This window comes from Prionailurus bengalensis, chromosome B2 (genome assembly GCF_016509475.1).
Source record: "Prionailurus bengalensis isolate Pbe53 chromosome B2, Fcat_Pben_1.1_paternal_pri, whole genome shotgun sequence".
Lineage (NCBI taxonomy): Eukaryota > Metazoa > Chordata > Mammalia > Carnivora > Felidae > Prionailurus > Prionailurus bengalensis.
In genome coordinates, this window is record NC_057349.1 from 2,075,581 (window position 1) to 2,098,804 (window position 23,224).

Genomic DNA, 23,224 nt, shown 5'->3' on the forward strand with positions numbered 1-23,224 from the left:
CACTACGATGACTGGCTTCTTAAATGTCACTCATAGTATCAAGGCTCAGATTATTGGCATTGTATTGAATATTCCATGAAAACCAAAACCAGTAATGCAGGTTAACAAAGTATTTTTACAAAATTCAAGGTGCACATTTTTAATTTAAGTAGTCTGTATCTTTTGGAAGGGGTAGATGTAGATGAGAATAAATAAAAATGCTATTTTTACCAGGATAGGCTACATGTTGCTAATAACAAAAATCAATTTTCATACTTGAGATTTTCATTTTCCAGAATTATCCTTAGTTTTGTTTTGTTTTTTTTATTTTTTTAATGTTACTATTTGTTTTTGAGACAGACAGAGACAGAGCATGAGCAGGGGAGGGGCAGAGAGAGGGGGAGACAGAGAATCTGAAACAGGCTCCAGGCTGTGAGCTGTCAGCACAGAGCCCGACGCGGGGCTCGAACTCACGGACCGCGAGATCGTGACCTGAGCTGAAGTCGGACACCCAACCAACTGAGCCACCCAGGCACCCCCAGAATTATCCTTATTTTTGTAAACAAAATGGTGGTCTGTATGTTTTCATCAGGTCCATTCTTAAGATATTCAAAATAAAAGTTTCCTTTTCTATATGATCACTAGAGGCACAATTGCATTACAAGTCATGCTACCATGCTATAGCATAAGATTAGCAGTTATCTTTTTGTAATGATGCTTTCTGCATTTCTCTCTGCTTCCACCCGTACGGCAAGATATTACTATTCTGGAATTTTTTAAGTTTATTTATTTATTTTGGGAGAGGGAGAGTGCAAGCAGGGAGAGAGAGGGAGAGAAGGAGAATCCCAAGCAGGTTCTGTGCTGCCAACGAAGAGCCTGACACAGGGCTTGCTAAAATTAAGAGTCAGATGTTTAACCAACTGAGCCACCGAGGTGCCCCATCATTATTCTGAATTTTAAATAGAAAATTATGTGACCAGTGAGTGGTACAAACAACCAAAAACCTACAAATGAGTCCAATAAATTTAATTCATAGTAATATTAGGAAATCTATAATTCTTTTCAATGTGTATTTATCTTTGAGAGACAGAGAGAGAGCGCGCATGCTCAAGAGAGAGAGTCGGGGAGAGGAAGAGAGAGAGGGAGACAGAGGAATCAAAGCTGGCTCCGCACTGATAACTAAGAGCCTGACACAGGGTTTGAAGCCATGAACCTCGAGATTGTGACCTGTGCCAAAGTTGGACACTTAACAGACTGAGCCACCCAGGCGCCTGGAGATCTATAACTTTAAACCATCTTATTAATAGGCAAATAAAGAAAAATCCTATGATCCCTAAATGCTAATAAGTCATTTAATAAAATTTGACATGCATTTCTGATTAAAAGGGGAAACTCCTAATAAAATAGGAATAGATGGATACTACCTTTATATGCCAAAACCATATACATCTCAAAAAAAAAAAAAAAACCCCTCCCTCAAGACTGTGAAATCTTACAAGGATTCTCATAAAAATGCCCCTGAATTTGTTAAGAATAAAAAGACAGCTATTTGCCAAATTAATAATTTCTTACTCCCTAAGTTGCTTATAGCTATAGGTAGAAAATATCTCCTCTTGTGCTAAAGAAGGAGAAGGTGAAGAAAGGGAGAAAATCTACCGCGAAATCCTCATTAGAACCCCTTATTCCAGTTGAGGAGTTTTTATATCTCGTGAAACACTATTTTACATAATCCCCCAAAGTCATAAAATAATGGCTCATGGTAAAATTAACGATGTCTCACAAAATTTATGGATTGTAATTAAACAGCAGTAGCCAATCTAATTTGCTTTCTTGGGCTGTTTCTCAGTACTGAATAAAACTAAGTGTAGGGGTGCCTGGGTGGCTCAGTCGGGTGAGCATCTGACTCTTGATTTCAGCTCAGGTCATGATCCCAGGGTCATGGGATTGATCCCCAAGTCGGACTTCAGGTGGATCTGGAGCCCGCTTAAGATTCGCCCTCTCCGGGGTGCCTGGGTGGCTCAGTCGGTTAAGTGTCCGACTTCGGCTCAGGTCATGGCTCAGGTCATGATCTCACGGTCCGTGGGTTTGAGCCCTGCGTCGGGCTCTGTGCTGACAGCTCAGAGCCTGGAGCCTGCTTCAGATTCTGTGTCTCCCTGTCTCTCTGCCCCTCCCCTGTTCATGCTCTCTCTCTGTCTCAAAAAAATAAATAAACGTTAAAAAAAATTAAAAAAAAAAAAGATTCTCCCTCTCTCCCTCTGCCCCTCTCCCCTTACTCTCTCTCTTAAATAAATAAAGTAATAAATAAATAAAGTAATAATAATAATAAAAAAATAAAAACCCTCAGTGTAACTCTGGTGGTTAATTCAAGCTATTTGATCTGTTCAACTGGCTCCTTGAGTAGAGTTTAGTAAACAATGATTCTGATGGTTTTTGAAGCCTAAATATGACACAAATTTTTTATTGTTCTGTTTTTCTTCTATTCCACAACCCATAACCATGTACTCTGGGCAACACTACTTAAAAAGGAAAAAAGTTCTACTGCCTTTTATTAGCTCCCCTGAGACAACATGATCTGTAATCAAATTATAAATCTCACAGTCTTGTTTTAAGGCAGATATATTGGCAGGACCCTAATAACAACATTAACCAGCAAGTCAATCCTACTGACGGCATAGAATACCGTCATGGGAACTCTGCTGTGAGCATTGCACTGTGTGTTGCATCGTGCGTATTTTATCATTTTGGCAAAACTCTCTAATTCTGCCTTGCCTTCTCAGAAGGCACAGCTCCTCAACTGCATCTTTCTGCCAAGTGAAAAAGACAAAGATATTTAATTGGCTAGTATTAGGGAATCTTTGGGCTTTAAAGAACAATATGATCAAGTGTTTCCCAGAAAAGCTATTCAGAAGGCAGACAAAAGGGGAAATATTTCCAAGACATGTGAGAGAGAGAGAATTTATTATTTGAAGAATTCTTATGATTAATAAGAAAAGACCAACAAGCCAGTAGGAAAATGGACAAAGCCTATGTGAGTACTTCACACACACACACCAAAAATATTATAGGACTCATATATATATATGTATATATACATGTACATGTACATGTACATATACATGTATATATATATATGTATATATACATGTACATGTACATATACATGTATATATATATATATATGAAAAGATGCTCAACTTTGCTCTTAAATGAACATAAAAAAATAAAATGCCACTTTTCACCCATCAGATTGGCAAAGATCAAAAGGTTTAGAAGTACGATATTGTTGATGATATAGGTGTGAGAACTGGTAAATTTTATTTGGAAAGCAATGTTGCAATCCTATTAAAATGTAAAAACACATAGAACTTACACGTGACATTCTTAAACTTTTCCTGAACACCTTTTTTAAAAATTTTTTTTTAAATGTTTATTTATTTTTGAGAGAGAGAGTGAGACAGAGCGTGAGTGGGGGAGGGCCAGAGAGAGGGAGACAGAATCGGAAGCAGGCTCCAGGCTCTGAGCTGTCAGCACAGAGCCCAACGCGGGGCTGGAACCACGAACTGTGAGAACATGACCTGAGCCGAAGTCCGACGCCCAACCGACTGAGTCACCCAGGTGCCCCTCCTGACCACTCCTTCAAAAATGTCCCCCAATTACTGTCTCTAGTCCTTTATTTTCTTCACAGCATACTGCAATTAATACATATTGTCTGTTAGTTTTTTAAAGGCCTGTCTCCTCCAGTAGAATGTAAAATTCTGTGATGGCAAAGATCAAACTTAATTTGCTCTCTGGTTTACAGCCAGCACCTGGCATAGTCCCTAGTATGTAAAAAGCACCTATTAGGGGCACCTGCGTGGCTCAGACGGTTAGGCATCTAACTCTTGGTTTCAGCTCAGGTCATGATCTGAAAAGTTCATGAGTTCAAGCCTTGCATCAGGCTCTGCACTGACAGCACAAAGCCTGCATGGGATTGTCTCTGCCCTGCCCCAGTGCTCTCTCTCAAAATAAATAAGTTACTTAAAAAAAGAAGACACTATACACATTTAAAAAAAGAAAAGCACTTAATAAATATTTTCCTTTTGATCCAAGAACTCTACTTCTAGGTGGCCATATCCACAAAGATTTTCACTACGATACTGTGTAATTGCAAAATATAGGAAACATCTTAAACATCCAATAAAATATGGTCCTTTCATTCAATATATTATAGAGTCATTAATTAAAAAGAATAAGGTAGATTTATATGCACTGATTACAACATCTCCAAGATATATTAAGTGAAAAATGCAAGGTGTAAGTCCATGCATGTAATGCAGTATGGTTTGTTTCTAAAAATAGAAATATACATATGTAACACTGGTTTTTAAAATTTTTTTTTTCAACGTTTATTTATTTGGGGGACAGAGAGAGACAGAGCTTGAACGGGGGAGGGGCAGAGAGAGAGGGAGACACAGAATCGGAAACAGGCTCCAGGCTCCGAGCCATCAGCCCAGAGCCTGACGCGGGGCTCGAACTCCCGGACCGTGAGATCGTGACCTGGCTGAAGTCGGACGCTTAACCGACTGCGCCACCCAGGCGCCCCAACACTGGTTTTTAGTAGTGTTGCCCAACCCTCTTTGGGGAAATTCTCAAGGTAGTGTGGTCCGGCATCAATGTCATCTGCTAGAACGAAAGTGCCCTTCCACATCACACTGCCTGTGAGATTCTAGAACCCCTTCACCTTCAGTTCTGTGGGGCTTAGTAGGGTCTTGAGCCTTGAAAAGGGAGTTTACTCTTTTTTTCTTCTCCTTCTCCTCGCTTCTACTTCCCCTTCTTCTTAAGAGATAGTGCATGAGCCAGGGAGAGGGGCAGAAAGAGAGGGAGAGAGAATCCCAAGCCTGACATGGGGCTGACATGGGCCAAAGTCCTGGGATCATGATCTGAGCTGAAATCAAGAGGTGGAGCGGATGCTAACTGAACTAACTGAACTACCCAGGTGCGCCACAGGGCCCCCTTTTCAAATGAGGTAGTTTGCCTAGCGATGAAATGAAATCTTAAAATTCAGGCAGATGTCACTGGATAAAAACAAAGGTTTATGATAGACCATGAGTGGAGCTCACTCTAAAGTCTTCTCCAGTACTGGTGCTAGCCAGGTTCTCAATGTCAACTCTGTTGTCCATGAGGTCCCTCCTGATCTGATCTCCTTTTCATGAGCTCCACCAACTGCATTCTTCTTTATACCTGCTCATTTCTTTCCTTGTCCTCTTAGTCTAAGGTGGCAGCTAATCCACTCTTTGGAAGACCCAAGCACCATGGACCTTCATCTTTTCTTCTTTATATCTATTTTATGGATAAACCCTATGTCCCCTCCAATCAGGTATTCCCCAATATTCAAAACCAAGCTTCAGCAAAATTTTGGCTTTCAGCACATGTATTGGTTTTTAGAAATCATTCACAACTATATTTGGCATTTTTTTGGTTGCCTATCTGCCTTCCAGTTCTTCCCCATGTATGTAGCCTATAAACTGACTATACCTACAGCTCCAGGAGTGGGCCTATTTCCATGGCAACAGTACATTTTTTTGAGAGCGGGCATGTAACTTAAGCTAATCCAATTAGGGTGAATCTCAGGATTCTTATTTGGAATGCCAAGACAGAAATGTTCTTTCTTCAGAGGTGGACCAGGAAGTATATAATCAAATCCAGGACCTTTGGCAGCCTTTTTGTTATTTAAGGGAAACTAGCCTAAGGAGGAAAATGACCCATGATGAAGAAGAAAGCCAGAGTCGCATAAAGCCACACACGACACCCATTCTCCTAGAGGACTTTGCAATTTCATGAGCCAGTAAATCTTTACTTTTTAACACCAGCTGTTAATTGCAACCAGAAGTCTACATTCAATTGAATCCTCTCTTCTTTCTGGGGTTCTTCTGGTCTACCTTGGGGCAAATGAAGGGCTCCATAAGGCCCTTCAAGAGAGAGAGAAATCAGAGCAACAGGGAAAATAACCTTCAGGTTAATCTCTCCAGCCTTTATCCTGAAATATGCTTGCATAGACACAGAACTTATGAACAGACATAAAAGACATCAAAAAGATTTCTTTGGGGAGAAGAATTAGTGACTAGGGTGAAAGACCTTTTATTAACTTCTACTATAGCATTTGAATATTTTTTAAACTATGTGCACATATTAAGTTAAAATAAATACAGATCTCAGCAGCTTTTTCTTGAAGGACTTTCTGACATCATAGATACAGTAGCACCGTTAAGTCTTTTCATATTGTTTTGATTACATAAAATTGTTGTTAAAGTCCCACTGTACAACACAAGGTCCTTACTTGTCATCTTTCCCTCTTGTCTTTCTGTACACCATCTCTCGGAAACTGGCTAGCATCTTATTCTCTCTCTTTCGTCTTTCTTCTTGGTTAAAGGATGCAAGAGCTCTCTTCTCATCAGCACTGTAGATCTGGTTCTCTTTACGCAGTCGTACGGCCTCCATTCTACGATGCCTGCTACCACTCATGACATAACCTGAGCATTCAAATGAAGCAATCTCTTCACTTGTCAGCCCAATTTCACCTCTTCGTGGGATTCGCTTTCCAGCTTTCACATACTCAGCCATTGCTGCACCTTCACCTGGGAGCAGAGCATGGCCATAGTTCAAAGGTTTCTCATCTTGAGAGATATGTATTACAGGTGCTTCTGGGCCTAGTAGATCCATGGTATCTGTAATCTTTGCTCAATCCAGGTATCTTCTGGCAACTCCCCTTCTGAATCTTTAAAGCTGGAGTCACTGGATTCTTTCTTAGTCTTCTTATTCTTCTTTCTCTTGGTTCTTTTTGCCCTGTGTTTCTTCTTCTTTTCCCTCTTCTTGGCTTTTTTGGCCCTCTTTTTATCATCAGAACTAGAATTAATGTCGGAGTCTGAATTACTCTCACTATTATCAGAATGTTTCCTATGTTTCGTTTTAGACTTTTTCTTTCTTTTTTTCTTGCTTTTTGAACGACTGGTATTCCCGTTTTCTTCGGAGCTGGAATCTGAACTGCTGGTCTCCTGACTCTTTACCGCTTCATCCTCCACTGGGCTATGTTCATCAGAATCCGGCTCAGGAAACTTTGGAGAGAGCCCCCACGCCTCAGGAGCTCCCAGCTCCCCAATCCTCTCTCTCTCTTTCAGCCACCTCTGGCGACAGCTCTCCTCCTTCTCCTTCTCATACTCTTTGGCCCACTGCAGGTCGCCCGCATAGTGGTGGTGATGGAAGCGGTATCCGCCAGCGTGGACGGAAGAGGACGAGAACGCGTAGTTGCGGGGCCCCGAAGGCTGTGCCCGAGACTCAGATCGGCCCAGCGGACTCGGGTCGCCAACGCCCGACACCCCCCCACCACGAAGGCCTGAGGCCCTTGCGGCCGCGGGAGTGAGAGCGGGAGCGGCCTCCACAAGGGAAGCGTCTGGCCAGCGCGGACGGCGGGCTCCCCACAGAGCTGCGTCGCCGCCTCCGAGAGCCGGCGGCGTCCTCGGGATAGCGGGACTGGGACACCGGGGCCATGAGCCACGCCTCCACCGGCAACCAAACGGCCAACGCCGAGCAGTGGCCACGGAGACTGCGTACGGCCGGCACTTCCCGCCCACGCAGGCGCCACAGCATTGGTGCCCACGCAGGCGCGTCACAACGGTGCCCGCAAGGCTTCCGCTTCCGGTGGGTTGGTAGGCGAAGGCGTGGCGCGAGGGCGGAAGGCGTCCGGCCCCAAGGTTTCTCTGGGGCATTTGGTGGAGGTGTGCCGCTCCTCTCGTTGTTCCGATTTGCCTGCGCTGCCCTTGGCCCTCGGGGACACAAATAGAGGAATTTGCCGCCAGTGACCCTTATACTGTTCAAACGTCTGCTACTCCTCTTGGGTATTCGCCTTTAACCATCTTGATACCCTTCAAGTCTCCATGCTCCCCTCGGTCCTCTTTATCGTCACCCCTTGGTGGGAGCCCCTTACTTCTCGTGCTCCTTTTGTTGATCCCTTAGAAAGGAACCTGTCCACCAGTTTCATGGCGGAAGCACGTTTATTGACTTCAAAACCCCACTTGTTCCTACTGGAAGCAAGCACCAGAACTTTTGGAATCAAAAAGTTTAAGCCCAGCCTCTGAGCCAAGTGAAGACCAGAGGCATGATTTTAATTCTTAAAATTCACAGACGTTTCTACCCCTGAAATGCAGGGAAGCATCCAACCCAGTCTTGTAGATGTCTCCTAATTTGGTTAATTTCTTCAGGAATTTTGTGGTTGGGAACCAGTTTATGCATACACTGTGTTCACTGTCTGAAATGGCTAGCATTTCATGCAAGATCATTTCCCTCTTAGCTTAAAAGGTACATAGGCATTACCATCACCTTGGTTGTCTGTAGTTAAGTTGACCTCAGTTATTTAACAGACTTGGAAAGTGACAGAAAAACTAAATCAGAATTTAGGTATAAGTGCTTTCCTGATGCTAAGACTCTAAATGAGGTGGGAAATTAAATCGAATAGGATAAAATTAGATTTTTATATATTTATCAGCAAGATGCATGGAAGTTGGCAAACTGCAAACTCTCAAACTTGATTATCAGTATTCCTATCGCCTATCACTTCCTGTGCAGATATACTAGGTATCTCCATGCCAGCACGAAGGCATTGACCCCGTGCCGCTTCATCTGTGAGATGACTGCAGGAATAGGACTATATCCTGGAAAGCCCTTCCAAGCTAGCTGCTGACTCCTTCGTCCTGGCCGTCTACGTGAAAAAGTTCAGACACTGGGCTCCTACCCTGGAGTATTACAGTGGCTACAAGACCTCTGATCTTCACCCCTTGATCAACCAGTTGAACATCCTGCTGATTTTGTGTCCTTGCAATAAGCTGGAGACTCTGCATTCCAAGTATTCTCACCAGATCTTCTTTGAAGTCACCAAAATCTCTCCCTTGGACGTTTTGAAGCTGAAGGAGATTTTGAACTATGCTAATTCTGAGGCTGAGAATTCACTCCGGCAGCAGCCAACAGGGCCAGGCAGGCATTTAAATAGGCTATATTTATTCTATCATTGAATTTGTCTTTTGATCACTTTTCTCCATTTTTATTCTGTTTGTCTTCCCAAACTGATAAAATTGTAAATACTTACGTTTTTTAATGAAAGAAAATAAAGTATTATAGTATTTGATTAGAAACTGAATAAAAGTTAATTTTGTTAAAATATATAATTAAATACATTTTTGTAACACAGGTCTTCTAACAGGAAAAATAAATTTTTAAAAATATTTTTAATGTTTATTTATTTTTGAGAGAGAGAGAGAGGGAGACAGAGTGTGAGCGGGGGAGGGGCAGAGAGAGGGAGACACAGAACCTGAAGCAGGCTCCAGGCTGCAAGCTATCAGCACAGAGTGTGATGCGGGACTCGAACCCACAAACTGTGTGATCATGACCCGAGCCGAAGTTGGATGTTTAATTGACTGAGCTACCCAGGCGCCCCCCAAAACTTTTAACACTTACTTATTTTTGAGAGACAGAGAGAGACAGAACATGAGCAGAGGAGGGACTGAGAGAGAGAGACAGACAGACAGAATCCAAAGGAGGCGCCAGGCTGTCAGCACAGAGCCTGACACGGGGCTCAAACTCTCCAACTGTGAGATCATGACCTGATCTGAAGTTGGACACTTAACTGACTGAGCCACCCAGGCACCCTAAGAGTAAAAAAAATTTTTTTGAGGAAGAATATTTTGCTAAATTACAGTTCTACCATTGTAGAGTGAAAGCAGCTATAGATAATATGTAAATGAACATGAATGTGTTCTAATAAAACTCCTTATAGACACTGAAATTTGAATTTCTTTAATTTTCACATATCACAAACTTTTATTCTTCTTCTGATTTTTCCCCTATAATTTATTTTTTTAAATTTTTTTAATGAAATTTATTGACAAATTGGTTTCCATACAACACCCAGTGCTCATCCCAAAAGGTGCCCTCCTCAATACCCATCACCCACCCTCTCCTCCCTCCCACCCCCCATCAACCCTCAGTTTGTTCTCAGTTTTTAACAGTCTCTTATGCTTTGGCTCTCTCCCATTCTAACCTCTCTTTTTTTTTTTCCTTCCCCTCCCCCATGGGTTCCTGTTAAGTTTCTCAGGATCCACATAAGAGTGAAACCATATGGTATCTGTCTTTCTCTGTATGGCTTATTTCACTTAGCATCACACTCTCCAGTTCCATCCACGTTGCTACAAAAGGCCATATTTCATTTTTTCTCATTGCCACGTAATATTCCATTGTGTATATAAACCACAATTTCTTTATCCATTCATCAGTTGATGGACATTTAGGCTCTTTCCATAATTTGGCTATTGTTGAGAGTGCTGCTATGAACATTGGGGTACAAGTGGCCCTATGCATCAGTACTCCTGTATCCCTTGGATAAATTCCTAGTAGTGCTATTGCTGGGTCATAGGGTAGGTCTATTTTTAATTTTCTGAGGAACCTCCACACTGCTTTCCAGAGCGGCTGCACCAATTTGCATTCCCACCAACAGTGCAAGAGGGTTCCCGTTTCTCCACATCCTCTCCAGCATCTATAGTCTCCTGATTTGTTCATTTTGGCCACTCTGACTGGCGTGAGGTGATACCTGAGTGTGGTTTTGATTTGTATTTCCCTGATAAGGAGCGACGCTGAACATCTTTTCATGTGCCTGTTGGCCATCCGGATGTCTTCTTTAGAGAAGTGTCTATTCATGTTTTCTGCCCATTTCTTCATTGGGTTATTTGTTTTTCGGGTGTGGAGTTTGGTGAGCTCTTGATAGATTTTGGATACTAGCCCTTTGTCTGATATGTCATTTGCGAATATCTTTTCCCATTCCGTTGGTTGCCTTTTCGTTTTGTTGGTTGTTTCCTTTGCTGTGCAGAAGCTTTTTATCTTCATAAGGTCCCAGTAATTCACTTTTGCTTTTAATTCCCTTGCCTTTGGGGATGTGTCGAGTAAGAGATTGCTACGGCTGAGGTCAGAGAGGTCTTTTCCTGCTTTCTCCTCTAAGGTTTTGATGGTTTCCTGTCTCACATTCAGGTCCTTTATCCATTTTGAGTTTATTTTTGTGAATGGTGTGAGAAAGTGGTCTAGTTTCAACCTTCTGCATGTTGCTGTCCAGTTCTCCCAGCACCATTTGTTAAAGAGGCTGTCTTTTTTCCATTGGATGTTCTTTCCTGCTTTGTCAAAGATGAGTTGGCCATACGTTTGTGGGTCTAGTTCTGGGGTTTCTATTCTATTCCATTGGTCTATGTGTCTGTTTTTGTGCCATCCCCTATAATTTAAAAATATAAAATTTCTTGCTAAGGTCATACAAAAACAGGCAGGGGAACAATTTGGTCTGTAGGCAGTAGTTTGTTGACCTCTAATTTAGTAGAGAAAGCAGTGGTGTAAAAAATATGACAATAGGAATAAAAATAAATGCCTACCATAACTTTTGGTGGTGAGTCTCTTATTTTCTTAATTTTACTTATAGATGAGCAAATATCCATTCAGAGAGAGCACAGAAATGTATTGAAAGATCTTTCTCAAAATTTCTCAAAATTGTTTTACATAAATTTCCCCCAAATATTAAAAAAAAAACTTTCAAACCTACAGAAAAGTTAAACACTGGCATATCCTTTACCTAGATTCACTAATTGTTAAGATTGTGTTTCTTACTCACTGAAAGTTAGACACTATGATGCTTCACCCGTAAATACTCCACTAATCAATGTCTAAGAAGGACATTCTCCTTCACAACCACAATGCCATCATTATTCTAAAGAAATTTAATATTATCATTAAATATTAGGTAGTGTTTTCTAATATGCAGGATATGTTCAAAATTCCTCAATTGTTCCAATAATGTCTTTAAATTTTTTTGATGTTTATTTATTTTTGAGAGAAAGAGAGCCAACAGAGCACAAATGGGGGAGGGCACAGAGTCTGAGACACAGAATCCAAAGCAGGCTCCAGCCCCATTGTGGGGCTTCAACCCACAAACCGGGAGATCATAACCTGAGCCGAAGTGAGACGCTTAACCGACCAAGCCACCCAAGCACCCCTCAATAATGTCTTTAAAATGGGATTAAAATTCAGTCAAGTTTCCTTAAATGCATTTGATTGTGATTACTTACTAGTCTGTTTAATCTAGAATAGTTTCTCTACCTACACTTCTACATCCACTTTTTAAATATTACTTGACACAGTTTTGCTGAGTCCAGGGTGATTGGTTTGTAAAATGTCCGACAGTTTGAATTTATCTGATAATGTCCTCATGATTAGATTTAGGGTAATTCTGTTTGGCAGATCACAGGGGTGGAATATAATTCTTACGGTATCTCAGCAGTAAGCATATAACATTAGTTTGTCACAATCTATACTTATTACTAAGAAATTCCTAACACACAAGTTATATAGAACTCTGAGGACAAGCTGGAATTAAACATCCCTCCAAATTACACTTGCTTATGGCCTTTACAAATATGTGGGTCACCTTTACTCACCAAGCAACAAAAGCAGTCATTCACTAATGACACTTACATGACCTGACAGTCCCCTCCAGCTGCTCATATTTGCACTTCCACACAGTGCCCTGATTTACATTTTACAGTGTTTTTACAGGAGTTATCTCATGGATATGCTCCAGATTACTGAAATGTATGTTGGGAAGAGGAAACAAACACTTGTATTATGACTACAACCTATGTTTCTTACCCTGATAAAGGCAGGAGCAATGGGACTAAATGAAGAACAGCTGACCCTTGAACAACATGGGTTTGAACTGCAGGGGTCCACTGGTACACGGCTTTTTTAAGAGCTGACAGCAAAAGGCATAAGGCATTTTATGCCTATTTCAAATGCGCACCCCAGTCTACACAGGAACCAATGTAAGACTGGAGAAGCGGTTGCACCTGCTGCCCTTGAGTACCAGGGGCCCCAGGGTGAGCAGCTGCCAGACCCTAGGACTGGGCAGGGGTGGAGGTAGCTGAGTGTGCCCACCGGGTAATCATGCCCAGGCCAGGAGATTAATAGAAGAGATAGACTGAGGAATTAAAACTCAGGAAGGTACTACCATGATATTTTTTCACTTAAAAAACATCTACCAAACTTACATTCTGAGTAGAAAGCAGACGCACTGACATCTCAGTCCAGCAAAATAACTGCTGTCACTTCTGGCTTAAAATCTAGCCTCCTTTGGCTCAAAGGAATTCAGGGCATCCTACCGTTTTAGGGCGGCCTAACTTATTACAGGTTAGCCATTATTCTAAGAGCTTTACATAAAAAACCTCACCTACTGCTCACATCCCTATCTACTATTACTATCCTCAGTTATAGATTCAGAAAGTCAGGCACAGAGAGGTTATATAGTTAACTGCGGTCACTCAGCTAGTAAATGGTAAATAAAGCCAGGATTAGGAGCCCAGGTAATGTGGCTTGAGAGTGTGTAGCTTTCACTGTGCTAGAGTGTGAATGGGAACTGGAAGGAACAAGAAGAGAGCGACCAGGAGTGAACGGGGTCCCCTGGCCAAAGACACGGGAGTGGCTGGAAGCAGGGAGCAGCACAAGCCTGGCTGCCCGAGGGGAGGCCACAGAAAATGGAAAGTGGTAACTGGTGGGGGCCGTTGGGGATCTCGGGTTGCTTTAGCAGGAAGGATCCCAATGCCGCTGGTGGCGGTTCACGCGGACAAGGTGTTAAGGATGCATGGAAGTGAGGACGAAGTCAGAGGCGGGGAGGGCCTTCCCGCCGGCGGGCCTCGCAGGAGAGGCGGAGCTGGTCAGGCGCAGGTGCAGCCGCTGCTCTCCCAGCCTGGCCCAGTGACGTCCGCGGCCGCGGGGGAAGGCCTCAGGCCAGAACTGAGGGCCCAGCGGGCCCGCGTTCGCTGCAACGTGAGACGTCGGCTTCGGCCAAGCATAAGCCACAGCCCCCCGTCCTCTCTCGCGGTCTCGCCGGCGGCGGCCCGAGAGCCGAAGGGTTAACGGGCCGCCACCAAGAGACGCGTCCTAGAGGGCCCAGGAAGTGGCTCGGCCCGGCTTCCGGCCCCGCGCTCCTGCCCTCCCGCGCCGAGGGCGCCCGCGGATTCCGGCCGGCGGTGTGGAGACTGGCTGCGGGGCCCGGAGGACGGCTCCGGCCGCGGGGGGCCGAGGGAGCGACTTACGCACCAGAGGAACCGCCCCGAGAAGCGCAGCCGTCCGCCAGCGCCAGGGCCGGGATGGCCGGGGAGTCGAAGGCGAGCGCGACCTTGGATGCCGGCACTGCAGAGGAGCGGCCGGGGCTGCTGACGGGCATCCTGACCGTGAAGGTGGAGGAGGAGGAGGAGGAGGAGGACGTCCCCACGGCCGCGCCCGGCAGCCCGGCCCCCGGCCCCGAGCGCTCGCGCCGGCGCTTCCGGGGCTTCCGCTACCCTGAGGCCGAGGGGCCCCGCGAGGCGCTGCGCCGGCTCCGCGAGCTGTGCCGCCAGTGGCTGAGCCCGGATATACACACCAAGGAGCAGATCCTGGAGCTGCTGGTGCTGGAGCAGTTCCTGACCATCCTGCCCGCCGAGCTCCAGGCCTGGGTGCGGGGACAGCACCCGGAGAGCGGGGACGAGGTGGTGGTGCTCCTGGAGCACCTGCAGAGACAGCTGGAGGCGCCGACACCGCAGGTAGAGGTCCCGAGCCCGGTTTCTAACCCAAGTCTCGGGCCGAGGGCGGGGCGTGCCGTCAACATCGGAACTTCTCTCTCTCTCTCTCTCTCTCTCTCTCTCTCTGCCACTCGGGTGGAGTCCCTGGGCCCCTCCTCGTAACAGAAGTTTTAGATACATGAAGGATCACAGAAGAACTCGATTATGTTGAAATACATTGTATTAAACAAATTAGTGACAACGTTATGCGTGCACTTTTTAAAATTGTTGCACTAATCAGTAAGACCTGGGCACAGGCCCAATAGCCCGGGTGCAGTTTCAAAGTCGTTAGAAGCATGAGTGACTTTGACACTGTTCGTTGTGCCGTGGTGTGAAAACATCTGCAACTTTTCTTTTTAAAAAATTTTAAGTGTTTATTTTTGAGAGAGACAGAGCATGAGCGGGGAAGGGGCAGAGAGACAGAGGGAGACACAGAATCCAAGGCAGCCTCCATCCAGGCTCTAAGGTGTCAGAACAGAGCCCGATATGGGGCTCGAACTGAGCCACCCAGGCACCCCAAAACATCTGCAATTTCTATTGGTGGCGAAGTGCCGCGGCTGATGCCACGTGATCGCTGCTTCAATTTCTAATAGAAGGAAAGGCCACGTTCCCTTAGAGGCTGGTAACAATAAAACTACTCCTTTCCTATTCCAAGTTCATGGACCACATGGGAAGAGTCCAAGGACCCCAGGCTAGAGAACACCCCTGGTGGAAAACAGGTTGATCTCCCCACCTCTTCTTGCTTTGCCAGTCTGTTCTAAGGTGGTGTCCTCTGTGCACCAGTTAATGTCCCTTCAGGGGACTGCAGCCAGAGCCTCCTAACCACTGACCAGGAGATCCGGGTCTGCACTGGGGCCCACTGCCCGCGAGCCCTTCACAGTGAAGGCGTTTCCAGTCTCTTAGCTTCAGTCTCCTCAGTCATTACAGAAGATGTGGGGAGTTCTGAGCTGCACGTGAGAAAGTAACTGGACAAGTGCAATTTGCCCATAAATGCATGGAAGCCACCTTTTAGTGGGGATAGACCGTGTGTCCTGCGTTAGGTGATTTCACATTCTGTGATCTTCTTTCTTGGTTCTCAAAACCAGTAACAAAACCCTATAAACGAGAAATTATTACCCTCACCTGTCAGATAAGATAGGAGTATTTTGAGAGCCAGCACCGGTTCCCAAAAGTCTTTGTAAAAGCACAACGTATACAACGCGGGAGCACCTGGTAACGGCAAAGAGCACGGGCTCTGGGGTCCCTCTGCCTGAGCGCCCGTCCTAGCACCGCCACTTATTAGCTGGGTGACCTTGGGGAAACTTACACTCTGTGTGCCTTCGCTTCCTCATCGGTGAAACGATCACGGTAACGGTACCCACCTCAAGGTTGCTGTCTGTGTTACCTGAGTTAATATTTTTCGTGCCCCTGGAAACTGCGAGGCACATGGGAAGTGCTCCAGAAATGTCTGACAAATAATGAAAAGGAATGAATAACCTCTAGGTCCCAGGTGGTGACCAGGGCCAAGAGCTTGTCTGTTGCGAGATGGCAGCACTGACACCTTCCCGCGGATCACGGAGTGCCCAGTTCCAGCCGGTGAGGGCTCTGCTCAAGCATGAATCTCTGGGGTCACGGGCCTTACCAGGCACAGGTGAGTGTTCTCTTCTGGGCGCGTGAACCTGCAGACTTCGTCCAGCTTCACTGACGATCATCTGATAGGGGCGCTGACCGAGACGTTATTTGGCCATCACTGACGGACTCTACTTTGAGACTGAAAGGGAAATTTGAAACGGTGGTTTGGAAAGAATCGGTTCCCCATTCATTTAACACGTAATTATGCCTCCTACGTGGTAGCCAGTGTGGTTGGTGCTGAGGACCGGCCGCTGGTGAGACGGAGTCCTTCCTGGTGGCACTGGGGTTTACATTCGAGTGGGGAAGACAGCACATACACACAACAGTACAGCTTCCAGTAGTGGTAAGTGCCAAGAAGAAAACGAACAGACTCTGTAGAGCCCGTCGGAATATCCCACAGACTACAGCACTACCGCGGATTAGAGTATAAATGTCTCAACCCTGGGTCTCTTATGAAAATAGCGGGATTTACTCCACAGGACTGGCTGTATGTCCTGCGGTGTCTCCTCACGTGCCCTGAACGTGTCCCAAGACACACAGCACTGAGACGCCGGCCAACACGCAGTCCTGACTTCCAACATGGGCTCTAGCTAAACCAGCTGTTTGGTGCTCCATGTAAAGTTTGCCTCCTCCAGGGAGACCTCGGGTTCTTCTGGACGCTGAGCAAGTTCTGTACAAGCAGATGCCCATTTCTGCCTTCTGGTTCCAGCTTTATTTTGACTCTAGTTCTTCCAAACCAAAGCAGAAAGCCCTTACTGACCACTAAAGGCATTTTAACCGAAATCTTACTTTTCTCCCCTTCGCAAGCAAAACCCAGAGTATCTTCAGAGGAAAAGCTTGTTTTATGTGGTTTAAACTCACCATCCCTTCCAAGGATCCCGCCGTTGTTGCATAGATTTTGTGTGTCGGCAGAGCACAGCACAGGTCTCTAGGCCCCGGGACTGGAGCGGGTAGGGATCGGGCCTTTGGGGAGACACACGCTGTACGAAGTTCCAGGCCCAGTGTTTGAGCTTGGATTCCGCAGGCCAGGGAGGCTGAGTGCCAGGGACGTCTCATCCAGAGCTTCTTTCCTTCCTAGTTCTCCAGGGTCCTGGGCTTGCCCCGGGAGGGCGCTGCAGAGGAGACGCAGTGGTGGCGGCCAGGCTGCCCCCAGAGCCCCAGGTGAGCCGGAGCCCCTCCCTGCCCTTCGCTACCGGGGTGCATCCTGGGAGGGTCGCCCCCTCCCCGTCTACATCCTCCAGCCAAACGCCAGATGGGATGTCAACTTTCTCGTGTATGCTAGTGTCCCGCTCTCTGACTTCCTGGTGCCTAGTTGGGAGCCTCGTCCTATTTCATGACTAGCTTGGGTGCCGTTTCCCAGACCCCTACTCCGTGTCCTTGGCCAGCCCCTTCTTCAGTGGGGTCTTCTTCATCAGTAAGGGTGATTCTGCAAAAGCAAACTGAAGCTTTTGTTGCGACGGCGCTTTTGTTCCGAAGGTTTTCTTTTGCTTTCCTGCCCTGTTACCGGGGGGTAAGCACGTGGTCCCTAAGCTTGCCGGGACGGATACGGCATGCCCACGTGTCTCAACTAGTCACACGACCGCAACAGTCTGTACTTCAACTGGATTGAACTTCTTACCCGGTCCTTCACGCCCTGGAGGCTCTGTGGTGTCCACTGGCTTCCCTGACTTTCCTCACTTCAGACCCACGTTTCCCTGTATCTGAGTAACTGTTAATACAAATGAGCCACCATGACTAGCGGGGGTCAGTTCCGGTCCTTGCAGTGGCGTGGCCTTCGTTTTCCAAGTCTCTTTACCTTCTACCCTGGTGTCCGGCTTATTTGCGTGGCGACCAGGGTGTCCGGCTTACCTGTGTGGAGACGCGGGCGTCCGGAGTATTTGTGTGGAGACGCGGGCGACTGGCGTATTTGTGTGAAGACAGCGGTGTCTGGAGCACTTGTGTGGAGACACCTGTCCTCACGTGCTGTCACTCTACTTCCGCAGTGGTTTTGTTGATGAAGCCGTCACTTAAGACCGGGAGAAGTAGCGTTAGGTGCCGCGCTGGCTTGGTCTGCGGAGCCTTCGGGGACTGTCCCCTCACCGCCTGAGCCCCTCTGCGCAGCCCCCGGCTCCGGGAGGGACTCTGGGTAAGAGGAACTAGGAGGCCCGTGTGCCGTTGCAGGGCTTGCTGAAAACGGAAGACGTGGCCCTGGCTTTCTCCTCTGGCTGGGCGCAGCTGGATTCCTCTCGGGGGAGCTTCCACGGAGATGAAGGGCGGGAGAACCCCGGCGGCCTGACCTCCCCGGGTAAGACTGACGGGGCCTGGTTGGTCGTAGGCCTTCGTGGCTTCCTTTGTCGGTTAGAACCTACTGGGCTATAAGACGCCGTCTGAATTCTGTCTGCGTTCAGAGCCACCGTTTCTGAACCCAGCTACTAACCACGTGCGTGACCCGATCTTTAACCCTCCCGGCCCGGCTCCCTTCCTGGCCGGGTTAAGTGGGACACGGCAGGTAGAGCCCCGAGCACAGGCCTGGCTCATAGTAGGGCTGTCACCGTTGGTCCCCTCCCTGTCGCTAGTTCCGACACAGGACGAGAGCTGGGGTGTCCTCAGGAAATGGGCCGTGGGACTGTAGGGCGAGAGCGAGAAGCGAGCTAGAGGTCGGGGTGCAGGACACACGGGACAGCCTGACCCGTCTGAGTCGTGCAGCTCGACCATGGTGCAGCGGGAGCTCTGGCTCAGATCTGTCAGCACCGAAGCCCGTCGTGTCGGGGCCCCTGTCTTCGTCTGGGATAAGAGCCACGAGGACCGTCCCTGACTGACGATCGCTTTCTACGTGCCTGCTCCCCTTGTGTCGCACGGAACACTTCCAAGTCCTCACGCGTGCCTGCTCACCGCTGCCGTCTGCCCAGCCCTCCTCGAGTCCAGCCCCAGTGCAGGGCCCTGCCTTCGTCCTCAGGACTTAGAGCCTCTGCGAGTGTCCCCAGCACGGTCCTTCCCACCGTCCTCCACCCCCCACCCCCCTGCTTCCAATGACCCCAGGCCCGTTCTCAGTCTCCTTCCTCCCCAGCACCCGTTCTCCCCTTCGTCCCCATCCTCGTTCTTGTACGGAAACCCTCATCCCCGCGTATGTGCAACTGTAGTCACAGCCTTCCTGCGTGGCAGGGCATCACTGACCACGTGTGGCCACTTGTTATTTCAGGTGGTGAAACAGAGGCCGAGATCCGGGCCCTGCCTGTGGACGAGGTCCGGCCAGTACAAGACGCTGGGGGAATACCACGCCCCCTGCGTGAAGACACTGCCCAGATTCCTGAAGGCACTGAAGCTGGCGAACAGGAGGGCAGGTTCCCGAGAAAGCAGAAAACTGCCACAGGAATTAGGCGGCACTACTGTCATGAATGTGGAAAGAGTTTTGCTCAGAGTTCAGGCCTGACTAAACACAGGAGAATCCACACCGGGGAGAAACCCTATGAATGTGAAGACTGTGGCAAGACCTTCATCGGGAGCTCTGCCCTCGTCATCCATCAGAGAGTCCACACTGGGGAGAAACCCTATGAGTGTGAGGAATGTGGCAAGGTGTTCAGTCACAGCTCAAACCTCATCAAACACCAGAGAACCCACACTGGGGAGAAGCCCTACGAGTGTGAGGAGTGTGGGAAAACCTTCAGCCAGAGTTGCAGCCTCCTTGAACATCACAAAATCCACACGGGGGAGAAGCCGTACCAGTGCAACATGTGTGGCAAAGCTTTTAGGCGGAATTCACATCTCCTCAGACACCAGAGGATCCACGGCGATAAAAATGTGCAGGATCGTGAATGTGCAGAGACCTGGGAGAGTCCGGGGAGGGTGGAAAGCCGGTGGGAAAACGTTGAGGCTCCCGCGTCTTACACATGTAACGAGTGTGACAGGAGTTTCACTCGGAGTAGAAGCCTTATCGAACATCAGAAAATCCACACTGGTGAGAAACCCTATCAGTGTGACACATGTGGGAAAGGCTTCACCCGAACTTCATACCTTGTTCAACACCGGAGGAGCCATGTTGGAAAGAAAGTTCTATCACAGTGAGCCACGTCGTACGTGCCAGAGTTGTTCATTCCTCACAGAACTGGGCTGAGGCTTTACTGACCGCTACATGCCATCCTGTGTTAGAAGGCCGAGTCTGGAGGGATGCATTGTCTTCTACATTCTAGAAGGTGGCTGGGAAGCAGCTTGTTTGATAGGAGGCTCTGGGAGAATTGTCTGGCAGAGGTAGGACACGAAATGATTGTTCTCACCTACTGGACTGAAATGGGCCTCCAGACTGGCTGACCACCTCCAGCCAGCACTTGATGACGTCTCCTGGTGAGATGGCTCTGATGTGGGGGCTGCTGCTCTGACCATTTTGCCTATAACGAATGTTTCACCAGTTGGTCAGATCTGTGCCATATTATACTCCCCACTGTGCCTTGTGTGTAGGTGCTATAAACGTTTATTTAATACACCAGTGAGGTGACCTCCATAACTCTGAAAATCTGATGTGGTCTAGATTTCTGAGGACTTTCTAAGGCTATTTGTGTTTGTGTCTAATTCTCTGAGGTTCTAGATTCTGGGTCAGTCTAATGTATTTATTACCAAATACATAGGGTTGTCAGATTTGGGGTGGGAGAATCCATATTTCTTCACCAGCATAGTACTTGTAAGAATGCCTTAAGCAGCTTGTAATTAGATTTGTGAGATTGCTCCATCCATGTAACTCCATTCTTTGGTCCGTATTATATTTGTTCACCTTAATTTTGCTCCTTTTATGGGATAAACCTTTCACGTTCTGGTAAATAAATGAATTGATCAAGTCAGATCAAAATGATGATGAATTTTGATAGAAATCCTGTGATGTTGAACAGCTTGTTTCTCACCTCTTAGTTATCTTGGGCCTAACAAAGTGCTGAGACAGCACCTGTATGCCTCTCTCCCAATTCAGAGCCAAGTTGCACCACAGCTTATACCAGCTGAGCTTCCTCCACGTTAGAGGAGTCATGCCAGATATTTATAACAAATTTCACTCATGTTTTCAGAACTGGTGTGTTGGTTGGGGATAGGAAGATAGGGTCAGAGGCAGCCAATGAGGATGGGAACCCAAGTGTAGACAGAGAAAATGTATCTGTTCAGAATCACATTGGGAATCCTACTCCACAGTATCCAAAGTATCAACATGTGAAGCCACAATAAGAATTTTGTGATATCTCTTGTTTTCACCCAAATCACCTTCTACAGAGTTCTTCAAAGACTTAACATCTTCCTGATGCCACCAGCATCCGGCTTTTCCAAGCTGTGCCAAAAATGGTTTCCATTTCTCATGGATCTCAGACCATGTTTTGTTGAGTCACCAACGTGGTATTCTCTGGGTTCGTGCTCCGAAGCACCGCAAACTGACTAGAGACGCTGCAGACCGTGGGGCTCTCCCTGTATCACTTCTCTGAAGTCTTTCATTGTCTTCATTTCAGCTCATTGGAGTCTAATTTAGAACTTCTGTAGCTTTCCAAAATTCAATGGACTTTCTCCATTTAATCTGTTTTAGCCTTTTAAAATTTCCTTCAATTAACCTTTTGTTACTTTTGCAAAGCTAGCCATTTCCTTTTCTCTATTTTTTCTAAATTTTTCCTAATAGCCTTGATCTTAAACACTGTTCATTTTCCTTTGGTATTTGTTTATGTCATGGAGATAAATGTATGTGAAAGCTTCTGATGAACTAGACAGCGTACATGTGTAGTCATAGAGATTGACAAGGGACCACTGTGCCTCCTTTCATTCTTTCTGCTCCTTCCCAGCCTAAAATATTTTTCTGTGGAGGAGGACATATTGTAGAAAAATACTTTCAAGTGCCTACTGTGTCCAATAATAAATAAAGCACATGCATACATACATACATACCTAGGCTTAGGGTTTCAGTATACTAAAGTTGGTAAGACATGTACATAAATCAGTGCCATGAGAAATGCCTTGTGAATGGTGAGCTGAAGGGTGTGGAATCTCAGGAAAAGGTTACTTCTGGCTGTGAGCTGTTATTATCACATGGATAGGGTAATGTTTGACAGAGCTAGAAAGACTGAGTTTGTCAGATTTAGTAAATAGGGCGAGTTTAAAGTAGGTACATCGTAGGGGTCTTCACTGCCAGAGCAGGGAGCTTAACTTTTATTCAGTAAGTACCAGAGAGCCACTGACGTGATCAAGATATTATCTGTCTGGCAGTATTGTGTCATTTCAACTGAAAAAATTACCTTGTTGATAGTCTTTTGGACACCTTGCTTTTGTATAAAGCAAAGGTACGTTTATAAAGTGAATTATAAAGTGGCTTCAACACTAGCCTATTGAAAAAAGGTGGTCAAAAAATTATTTCTAGATGAAATTAGATCCAGTAAAATACATTGCTTAGTTAAGCTATAACCGATATTTAAAGTAGAATAAAATGCTACTTTTTGTGCTTTGTAAAATTGTTTTTATGAATTTTAGTGTCGATTGGTCAGCCATTCTACTTAATTCCTCCATCTGCTGCAATGCAGTCTTCCATTTTCTTTTTTCTCCCTTTGCATGAGTTAAGGGGCTGGTTAAGACATATTTTTTTTCCACTTGGGTAGAATGAATAGTTATTATGAAAAGAGCTTTTGATGAATAGTCCTCCTAGACATGTTCTTAATTTTGGTAAAGAAGCATATAACCCTATGAAATACTATTTCTCTGCTTTCTCCTTTAGAAGGAAAAAAGGTGCAGCTTACCCACGGGGTTGTGAGGATCACCTATACAAACAAGTGCTTGGAGGTTGTAGTTCCGGGTGGTTCCATAGGAGACTTTGAACTCACCTGTTCCCACACATTGAGTCCAGCTACAAGGGAACAATTTCCTCTTAAAAAACAAAGGCTGGCTGAGTGACAACTACACATGGGCAAACCAGAAGAAAAACATGTTGAAGCACATAGAAGAGTCCGGGACGGAATCCCCTCATAAAGCCCACTCCTGGCACAGTGACGTACAAC

General features: G+C 46.3%; 2 protein-coding genes and 1 long non-coding RNA gene across 3 annotated transcripts; 1 reads left to right on the top strand and 2 right to left on the bottom strand.

The window, feature by feature from the left end:
- Positions 1-6,072: 6,072 nt before the first annotated feature.
- On the bottom strand, positions 6,073-7,613 carry NKAPL (NFKB activating protein like). Its single transcript, XM_043590583.1, is given in 3 exon segments — positions 6,073-6,695; positions 6,698-7,353; positions 7,355-7,613. Coding segments are annotated over 3 exon segments (1,308 nt in total). The 5' UTR covers positions 7,603-7,613; the 3' UTR covers positions 6,073-6,291.
- Positions 7,614-14,003: 6,390 nt separating this feature from the next.
- ZKSCAN4 (zinc finger with KRAB and SCAN domains 4) lies at positions 14,004-21,067 on the top strand. Its single transcript, XM_043590576.1, has 5 exons — positions 14,004-14,612; positions 16,113-16,260; positions 17,320-17,402; positions 18,402-18,525; positions 19,420-21,067. The coding sequence occupies exons 1-5, from the start codon at positions 14,181-14,183 to the stop codon at positions 20,280-20,282; spliced, it is 1,650 nt and encodes a 549-aa protein (XP_043446511.1). The 5' UTR covers positions 14,004-14,180; the 3' UTR covers positions 20,283-21,067.
- LOC122489090 lies at positions 15,220-17,326 on the bottom strand. Its single transcript, XR_006298829.1, has 2 exons — positions 16,252-17,326; positions 15,220-15,725 (listed from the first exon to the last, which is right to left on the bottom strand). It is a non-coding gene; the product is annotated as an uncharacterized LOC122489090 (long non-coding RNA).
- Positions 21,068-23,224: the final 2,157 nt, after the last annotated feature.